The following is a 10,314-nucleotide window of genomic DNA, read 5'->3' as shown; positions in this document are numbered from 1 at the left end:
AAAGTTGAATGAAATCCGCTTGCGACTTGGAATATAAAAACTCATTCTAATTCTGTTGTGGCATATGTAGTAAACAACTGTGATTACTTTTTGTTTCTGAGAAATCATTTTGCAAAAAAATACTAGTACATATTGCTTTGTTTTGCACAACGTTTTATTTCAATAATTTTTAATTTGTTCCCATAAGTGGCAACATACTGCAATAAATAGAGAACAAACTAACTCTGTGTCAAAATTAAGTAACAACAGACAATACTGTACTATTTTAGTCGCTTCCTACATGTTCAAGCTTAACATAAATTTTCATAATTCACACAGTTTTTCATTGTGACAGCCCTAAATCTTCCTGTACAACTTTATGTAAATATTCTTTGTGCAGAAAATTTTAAAAACTAATCACGTTTTGGTTGATACAAAAAAATAAATGAAATAATATAACAGTACAGCAATAAAAAATGAGACAAATGAAACGGCTGTGTTTGAAAAGCATTACTGCAAATCCTTAAATAAACTACTTTCTACAAATATTATATCCACCTAACTATTTTTGTCGAAAACGGATTTTTCCTGAATAATGTTGAACAATGAACTATTGTCTAAATATTTATTAAGTAAATAATAACGTACAGTTTTGGTCCTTATATATAGACAACAATAAATAAAATATTAGTATGTATTTAGCTGAATACAAGTGTTCAACAAAATAAGAATGATTAACTTGCAGCCTAGTTACACACTTCTCACTGTATTTGCAGGTAAATTTTAAAATAAAATAGTTTTTGAACCGGGGTGGCTTTGAATGATTCTGTAATGTATTCTCAATATTCTTATTTTATTTTTATTCATAGTTAAGTTAGTTAGTAACATGTATTAAGTATACAGGGTGTCCCAACAGTATGGAAACAGCACAATAACTTTCGAAAAATGCATTTTGAGGAAAAATGATTCATTAGGATTTTTCCCTGACTATTCAATGGTGACCCGAGATTAGACCTTGACCTTGACCTTCAAGGTTATTTCAAGGTCTAGTTAATTTTTTCAAATGGGTTGCCCTACTTTTGACCCCGGAAATGAAAAGAGCGGAAAATTTTACGTTCAGATATGTGCCTGACCATTTTCCGAATTTGACCTCTGATGGTCATTAAAGGTCAAATCAAGGTCACGCATAGTTTGGCGCGCTGTCTTGAAAACAACAGGTTGCAAAAAAAATGACCATAACTAACGTTGTAGGATTTTTCCCTGGCTATCTGACGGTGACCCTTGATTTGACCGTGACCTTCACCTTCAAAAACCGTACTATATCAATTTTGGCAAAAATCGGTTGATTTTTGAAATCGCGTCCGCCATCTTGGACTAAAATTCCTCAAAAACAAATTTCAGATTCGTAGTCAGCGATCCCAAAAACCCCCCTATACCAAATTTGGCGTAAATCGGTTAATTTTTTGGATCCGCCATCTTGGAAAATGGTCAAGGACATATCTGAACGTAAAATTTTCCGTTCTTTTCATTTCCGGGGTCAAAAGTAGGGCATTCCATCTGAAAAAATTTACTTGACCTTGAAATAACCCTGAAGGTCAAGGTCAAGGTTAAATCTAGGGTAACCATTGAATAGCCAGGGAAAAATCCTAAATCTTTTGTCTGAATCATTTTTTCTCAAAATGCATTTTTCGAAAGTTATTGTGTTGTTTCCATACTTTTGGGACACGTTGTATAATTTATAAACAAAATACTTTAAATACAGAATTCTTCACAGTATCAAGTTACATGCACAAGAATGACTGTATACCATGATTTTTTTCGCAAATCAACTTTAATAGTACCTGTATAGTGTAGTATACAAATATTAGTTTTTCGTTGCTCTAGAGCAGGGGTCGGCAAGTAATTTTAGGTGGGGTCCGGGTACTTTTAAAAATTTTTAACAAGGTCCAGAAAAAAAAATCGTATTTCTTACAAATTTTCAATTGAACTCAAATTTAATCTGCTTACTAACCATTAAGAACTCAAAACACCCACACAATTGTAAAATACTAGAAAAAATGATAAGGTTGGCACTTAAACGTAAAAAACATTTTTTAAATAATTTATTTGAGTAATTTATACTTTCAAAAAATTTTTGGCGGTCCAGTATTTTACCTTCCGCGGTCCGGACCTGGACCGCGGTCCGCCAGTTCCCGACCCTTGCTCTAGAGCCTAAAGCTTACAGCGTACAGGATGTTTCAATTCGGGTGGATCAAACTTTAACCACAAATAGAACTCAACAAATAATTCAGAATTGCCTTATAAAGCAAAGACCTAAGTCTCACCATTTGCACTGTACAGGGCCGTATTGGTTGGTTTTTAAAATCATATTATTTATGAAATCCGTGATATGCTTATAACAAATTGATTCAAATTTTCATATGTACATGATTTACTGTAAAATTTACAAATTTTAATAATTTCAAGTGATTATTCTTGAAACCCTTGAATCATTAAATTTCGAGATAAAATGTTGAGGTTTAAAAATATGTTAATGATTTATGTTACTTAGAAGCAAAAATTTACTGAAATATTATACAAATATGTCAACCAGTAGCGGAGATACTGGGATACACCATCACTAACAACCCTATAATTTCGACGAAACTGATTATTGTAGAAATTTGAGTACATTTGATTTCAAACGTTATTTGAAATTAAAGTGATATTGTTCATTTATTCGAAAAAACAGACATTTTTTAATTATTATACACTAATGCAAACAATTAAAGGGTAAAAAGAATTTCCGAAATTTTTTCGTGATTTTTGACAGACTGTATTTAAGTGAAAAATGGTCGTATCGAGAATTAAAAACAAGCATTTTGAAGCACTAAGATTCTAGTTTTTAGATCTTTCGGTCGAAAATTTTTAGGAGCTAGGGTTATCATGCAATTCTAAGAAATAGCACGACAAAAAAAATTTGCAAATTTTTTTATTTTTTTTTCCGAGTTCACGGACATGGAAAATAAATTTTTTTCAGCTAAGCCATTGCATGGACCAGATAACTTGTTTATTCGGCTTTAATTTCCTTTTTTTTAAATTTCGATACGACCATTATTCATCGAAATATTGGACTTTTAATGGAAAAGGATCCTTTTGTCTTGAATCATCGATATCTCGGCGACAAATGGTCGTACAGAGAATTGAAGAGCAGTTTCGAAAACTGTGATAAATGTCTTATAACATGCTGCCGCAACTTTTCGGAATTTTTTTTTTTTTTTCGTCTTTTACACGAATTTAATAAAACAGGAAAAGAGGGTAATTTATGTTTTTTAGAAAATTGACGGCTAAATTAGAAATAATCACGAAATGACTATTGTTAAGCATGACTTTTACAGTTCGATATACCCAGAAGAGCCCTGTGAAATTTCATCTCGATCTAACGAACCGTCTCTTAGTTTCAAACAGTCAAACTTTTGTAAAAAATTAAAGGGTCACTATTTTTGAGTTTAAACACTTCATAATCATGAAAATGGAAACAAAACATTTTTTTGAGGTTCTCACATTTTTACCACAAACATTGATGAAAAAAAAATTTTTTTTCGAAAAATTTTCGAATTTGTTTTTCAGTGGAAAAAGGGTAGTTTTGAAAAAAACTGTTAGTGATTACAGACTGCACAAAAATTAATTACAAAGTCTGAAAAAACGATATGAATCGGGATCGAAATCTGGTTTGGGTCATCACCTTTAATTTTAATTTAATTAAAAGCTGATGAAGCATAGGACAGAAAAGAATCGTGCCGGAAACAATTGAATTTTGTTTTCTTCAAAATATTTGTTTTTAAATTTTTCGAAAAATAATTTTTTTAAGTTATTTAAAAGTTAATTGCGGTAAAAATATGAGAAAACCTCAAAAAAAAATTGTTTCCATTTTAATCATGATTATGAACTGTTTAAGCTCAAAAACCGTGACCCTTTAATTTTTTTCAAAAGTTTGTTTGAAACAACGAAACGGTTCGCTAGATCGAGATGAAACTTCACAGGGTTCTTCTGGGTATATCGAACTGTAAAAGTCGTGTTTAACATTAGTCATTTCGTGAATATTTCTAATTTAGCCGTCAATTTTCTAAAAAAAACAAAAATTACCCTTTTTTTCCTGTTTTTTAAATTCGTGTAAAAGACGAAAAAAAAAATCCGAAAAGTTGCGGCAGCATGTTATAGGACATTTATTACAGTTTTCGAAACTGCTCTTCAATTCGCTGTACGACCATTTGTCGCCGAAATATCGATGATTGAAGACAAAAGGATCCCTTTCCATTAAAAGTCCGATATTTCGATGAATAACGGTCGTATCGAAATTTAAAAAAAAGGAAATTAAAGCTGATTAAACAAGCTATCTGGTCCATGCAATGACTTAGCTGAAAAAAATTTTTCCAAGTCCGTGAACTCGGAAAAAAAATAAAAAAATTTGACAAATTTTTTTGGCGCTCTATTTCTTAGAATTGCCTGATAACCGTAGCTCCTAAAAATTTTCGACCGAAAGATCTAAAAACTAGAATCTTAGAGCTTCAAAATGCTCTTTTTTAATTCTCGATGCGACCACTTTTTAACTTAAATACAGTCTGTCAAAAATCACGGAAAAATTTCGGAAATTCTTTTGACCCTTTACTTGTTTGGTTTAGTGTATTTTTTAAATTACAATAAGCTCACACTAAGGTATGCAGATGAAATGTAAATTTTTTAATGAAATTAATGAACAGCTTTAAAGATTTAAATAATAAAGGATGGAAGTATTTCTACTGCGCACTGAGTGCAAGTAAGACAGAAATGCTGTTATATTTTCCTTTCCCTAAAGCAGTTTGGTTTATTATTTAAAAAACATTCACATATTATAATAATCAGAAGTTAGAAAATTGCAATATAAAAATGGAACTCTTCATGATTCACCATTACTTTGATAACCATGTTAATTGTAATACCTCAAACGGATATGCGCAAACTAAAAAATGTGATGTATCATCGTGGATCAATAAAAACAATAATCGTTATCTTGTCAAACTGAATTACGTACTTTCTAAATCACCTAGTCGTCCTCTTACGAGTATATTTGAAAAGATAAGAAAGCTTGATTCAAAGGAAAACCAATCTTTTGAAGGACCATGTTAGACATATCTTTTTAATATCTTTTTTGATATCTTTTCGAATTTATGACGCATGTATTTAAATAGGTACATGCGATTTGTTACAATAAGACTAAATTAAAAAGTAAGTTTAGTATTAATGTGCGCCTTTAATAATTTAGTACAATTTTCTTTTAGTGGATCTTTTGGCAACCTCCGGAGACATAACCTTGTCTTGGACGTCACCAATATACCCAAAATTGTATTCAAACGATACATCTATAAATCCCCTTGGAAAACCTATTACCGAAGACGAAGACGCTATGATAGGATCCGTGCTAACTCTTGGGGCTATGATAGGTCCCCTGCCTTTCGGTTTCATCGCGGAAAAGTTTGGAAGGAAACCAGCCCTCTTGTCCATCGCCGTCCCACATATAATTTCGTACCTTACCATGGCATTCTCAAAAAACGTTTACTTGTATTACTTGGGAAGAGCTCTAGGTGGATTAGCGATGGGAGGCGGCTACTCAGTGTTGCCAATGTACCTTGCTGAGATATCAAAGGATTCTAATCGTGGAGCAATGACACAAACCTTAAATGTCTTTTGGGCTACTGGAAATTTCCTGCCATATGCCATAGGTCCGTACATTTCTATTTTGTATTTCAACATAATTCTGGCTTGTATTCCCATAACGTTTTTCTTGGTGTTCTTCTTCGTTGGCGTGGAAACACCTTATTATTTAGTCAGAGTAAATAAAATTACGGAAGCTGAAGAAGCCCTTATGCTTCTTAGATCGTCTGATCAAAAAGAGGTACAAAATGAACTTGAACATATTCAAACGTGTATAAATGAGGAAGAAAAAGGAAATTTCATCGATATATTCAGGAAAACAGAACTAAGAAAAGCCCTTATAATTTGCATTGTTTTAATAATTGCACAGGAAATTTCCGGATTCTGTGCAATAACATTTTATTTGCAACCCATATTTGATGCTGCAGGTACAGGCCTGCCTTCCGATATTTCAGCAATCGTAATTGGATTCTCTATGTTGGTTAGCAGTTTCTTTGCTCCTTTCCTCATAGAAAGGGCGGGCAGAAAAAAACTGACTATATACTCGTGCTTTGGAATGTTTTTGTCCCTAACTATACTGGGAGCTTTTTTCTATATCCAAGACTCATCCAACCTAAGCACAGATTCAATATTTTGGTTACCTATTTTCAGCCTAATGTTATACATCTTCTCATTCAATTTCGGAATAGGATCTGTACCTTGGACATTGTGTTCGGAATTGTTCCCAAGCAGCTTCAAACAGTTCTCTTCTACCACGGTGTCTATAGTTTGTTGGATAACTTCGTTCATGGTAACGAAATTTTTCAACAGTATGAACTATGGAATGGGAATTGCCGGCACCTTTTGGTTCTTCGGGGGAACTTGCCTTCTTGCAACAATTTTCAGTATATTGTGGGTACCAGAAACCAAAGGAAAAAGTTTCATTGAAATACAAAACATGTTGAGAGGAAAAGGGTCTGAGGTTAGTGCACTGGATCTACAAGATACATAAATTAGGCATATACTTGAGTTGAGTTCAGAAATCCGAAAAATTGAAGTTATTTTTCGACATTGATGATATGAAGATAATAAAGGATGGTATAAATTTCATATGCCTTTAGGAATGTGATTACGGAGCAGTAAAAACGGATTTCTTACAATAACAGCATTTTTGCTACCAATTTACTCAGGTGTTTTCTATTTCAGTTGTATCTAGATGAAGTTTAACAGAATAAAAAGCAGTTCTGAACACTCAAGGAAGAATTCATGGGAACTCACTAAGTTAAATATTAATAATTATTATTTATATAAGATAAATGTTTTGATAAATAAATCATCTACAATTGTTTCATATCTTTTTATTTAACCACTTTAACATTGACGTCTGAGAAAAATTCAATGCTTCAAAAATTATAAATAAATATTGCAAATTGTGCTGCAAAACTGAAAAGTATATTTTAATTTTTTTTTTGTTGGAGTTGAAATATTTCGTAGAAACTAAAAAAGAGGAGCCATGTCACTATTTAAAGGAATTTAAGTTAGAAAATTAATTTTTTATAAACATTTTTATGGAAAAAACGCATTTTTTAAAGTTTTTTTGCTTATGAAACCTAAACTAACGAAACTAACGAAGGAATCTGATTGCTGTAAAGAGACAATTTGTAGAGAATCGAAATACGAATAAAACAATAGGTCGATCCGATCGGATAATTAGAAACGAAGAGAACCCGGAAAAATCGGAAAATTTAGCGTTTCTTTAAAAATTCATTACTCCGCCAATTTTTAAGTTGTAGAGCTGACCCTGTGCAATATTGTTAGTTATAGTATAGTTTAATATTATTGTAAGTGGCGATATATACAAAATGTAATAAATTTCCTTAACAAGGACTCCAAAATATGTATTCTTTGGAACAGAAAAGTACATTTTGTAAGAAAACTTTCAAATTTACGTTTGATGTCAAGATTTCGCGTAAATGTCAAAAAATGTAGGAGCAAAACAAGGAATGTCCTCAGGTTCCACATCATTGTGATTCCGTTTATTGGTATTATTTATTATGTATTACCACTTACAATAATATTATACAATAACTAACAATATTCAAAATTGTATACCTATACAGGGTGTCCGGTAAGTACCTCCTAATCTCTCGGGAGTGTATAGGGGAGGTCAAAATAAAACCAGTCCTTTCTATAATTTTTTTTCCTAATGTGCCCCCTAACGGAGTTATGGGGGGTCAAAGGGGTACCTAGAAATTAACGTTTAGGGTTATAACTTTGAAACCACCCTGTATAATTTAATAAAATTTTCGTACGTTGTATTACACATGGAGCTCTACGATTTGATGCTAAAATCAACTTTTTGCTATTATCAGGTGTCCAGAAACGGACTGGCCCTATCACAATTTTTCTCAAAATTTTGACAGAAGTAATTTTATCAAACTGAAAATATTATTATTAGATACTCTGAAGGTTTTTCTTTAAAAATGGTACTCTTTATTTATTTCGAAAAAATGAACGGTTTGCGAGATAAATCGGTTTTGAAAAAAATTGGTAACAAATACAACAATTAAAATTTATTTTTTTTACATATTATTTCATGCATTTAATTTCTTTAACTTTATCAAGTCCAGAAATCTTTGAACGGGTTGGCTATACTTTATGAGCAAGTAGTGACCAATTAAAAATAACATTTGAAAAATAACTTACTTACAAGACATGCAACAAAGAACATTCAACAATGAACAAAGGTACCTAAATGTTACTTCGGTAGATGTTCAAAATGAGCACCCCGTACTTCAATGCACTTTCTAATCCTACGAATGTTTTCCCGGTGCACTTGAAATAATATTCCGTGATTATTGCGGAGATGGTCACAGTTCTGTGTTAGCCTCAGCAGAAGTTCCTCTCTACTATTTACGGGTGTTGAATAAACGTTATTTTTTAAATGACCCCACAGAAAAAAGTCTAATGGGTTTAGGTCGGGCGACCTAGGTGGCCATAATACAGGTCCGCCTCGACCTATCCATCGATCACCAAAAACATTCGTCAGATGTTGACGTACTAAACGATCAAAGTGGGGTGGTGCACCGTCATGCATGTACCACATTTCAGTTCTTATTTGAAGGGGCACTTCTTCTAACAAAATATTTAGATTTTCCTCTAAAAATTGCAAATAAAGAGCACCATTAAGTCTTTGCTCCAGAATAAATGGACCAATCAAATGATTCCCGATAATGCCAGCCCACACATTCACCATAAACCTTTGTTGGTAGCGAGTTTGAACTAAAGCGTGAGGGTTTTCTTCATCCCAGACATGTAGATTATGCGAATTAATTATGCCGTCTCTTGTAAAACCTGCTTCATCGGTGAACAAAATAGATGTACCAAAATTATGATTCCGAATATGATGCTGTAAAAACCAATTGGCGTATTGAAGTCTTTTTGGATAATCATCTGGAGACATAGCATGTACTTTTTGGATGTGGTACGGGTAAAGCAATTGTTCTTTCAGAGTTTCATGTACAGCCCATTTTGTAACATTGTTTTGCGCCGCAAGCTTCCTTATGCTATTTGAAGGATTATTAGCAACGTCTTCCAATATTTGTTCCTCTACATGAGGGTCTCGTACTCTCCTCGGGGCTCCTGCTCCACCACGGCGTGGCAAAAAGCTTCCTAAATAAAGGATTCGGAAGAAATTAGTTTCACTAACGTTTTTCACTATTTTTTTTTACCTGTTTCTCTTAAACTACGATCAACTCTTTCAAAAGTTTTTGGACTCGGCAAATGTCGACCCGGAAACCTTTCCTCATAAAGTCTTCTTGCCTCCACGGAGTTGCATAATGCTTCCCCATAAATTAGGTGCATATCAGCATATTCTGCACAGGAATATTCTTCCATTTTTAAATGTTATTTCTAACGGCTTAAAACGAATACCACAATAAAATTGAATTTTTATTCTGTCACGCGCCTTTGACAAGTACTTTAAAATCAACAGGGTCTAACAACGAAAACAATAGAAAAGAACTCCATGGAGACAAGAGCAATAATAATTTGTAGATGTATTTTGGTCATAGATGTTGATTTTACAAGAAACGGCATTATTCATTCCCTTAATTCACCACCAGTAAATGTTTATGGTGAATCTGTAGGCTGGCACTAGCGGGAATGATTTTATTGTAAAAAAATAAATTTTAATTGTTGTTGTATTTGTTACCAATTTTTTTCAAAACCGATTTATCTCGCAAACCGTTCATTTTTTCGAAATAAATAAAGAGTACCATTTTTAAAGAAAAACCTTCAGAGTATCTAATAATAATATTTTCAGTTTGATAAAATTACTTCTGTCAAAATTTTGAGAAAAATTGTGATAGGGCCAGTCCGTTTCTGGACACCTGATAATAGCAAAAAGTTGATTTTAGCATCAAATCGTAGAGCTCCATGTGTAATACAACGTACGAAAATTTTATTAAAATATACAGGGTGGTTTCAAAGTTATAACCCTAAACGTTAATTTCTAGGTACCCCTTTGACCCCCCATAACTCCATTAGGGGGCACATTAGGAAAAAAAAATATAGGAAGGACTAGTTTTATTTTGACCTCCCCTATACACTCCCGAGAGATTAGGAGGTACTTACCGGACACTCTGTATATCCATTGCCCCTCATCTCTCGACCTTCCCTCACTAC

The 10,314-nt window shown here is 32.9% G+C and overlaps 1 protein-coding gene across 1 annotated transcript; it reads left to right on the top strand.

Annotated features, from left to right (window-relative positions):
- Positions 1–702: 702 nt before the first annotated feature.
- On the top strand, positions 703–6,975 carry LOC108912494 (facilitated trehalose transporter Tret1-like). The gene is made up of 2 exons (XM_018717726.1): positions 703–755; positions 5,277–6,975. Exons 1-2 carry the CDS (start codon positions 710–712, stop codon positions 6,638–6,640), a joined length of 1,410 nt encoding a protein of 469 aa, XP_018573242.1. The 5' UTR covers positions 703–709; the 3' UTR covers positions 6,641–6,975.
- Positions 6,976–10,314: the final 3,339 nt, after the last annotated feature.

Source organism: Anoplophora glabripennis, unplaced genomic scaffold, assembly GCF_000390285.2.
Source record: "Anoplophora glabripennis isolate ALB-LARVAE unplaced genomic scaffold, Agla_2.0 scaffold602, whole genome shotgun sequence".
Taxonomy (NCBI): Eukaryota; Metazoa; Arthropoda; class Insecta; order Coleoptera; family Cerambycidae; genus Anoplophora; species Anoplophora glabripennis.
The sequence above is the reverse complement of the archived record's forward strand: the minus strand, read 5'-3'. Positions and strand labels throughout refer to the sequence as shown.

Bases quoted from the DNA above. Each gene is read 5' to 3' on its own strand.
- LOC108912494 (XM_018717726.1), top strand. From the start codon at position 710: ATGATTAACTTGCAGCCTAGTTACACACTTCTCACTGTATTTGCAG. The intron at 756-5,276 runs GTAAATTTTAAA...ATTTTCTTTTAG, and splicing joins ACTTCTCACTGTATTTGCAG to TGGATCTTTTGGCAACCTCC.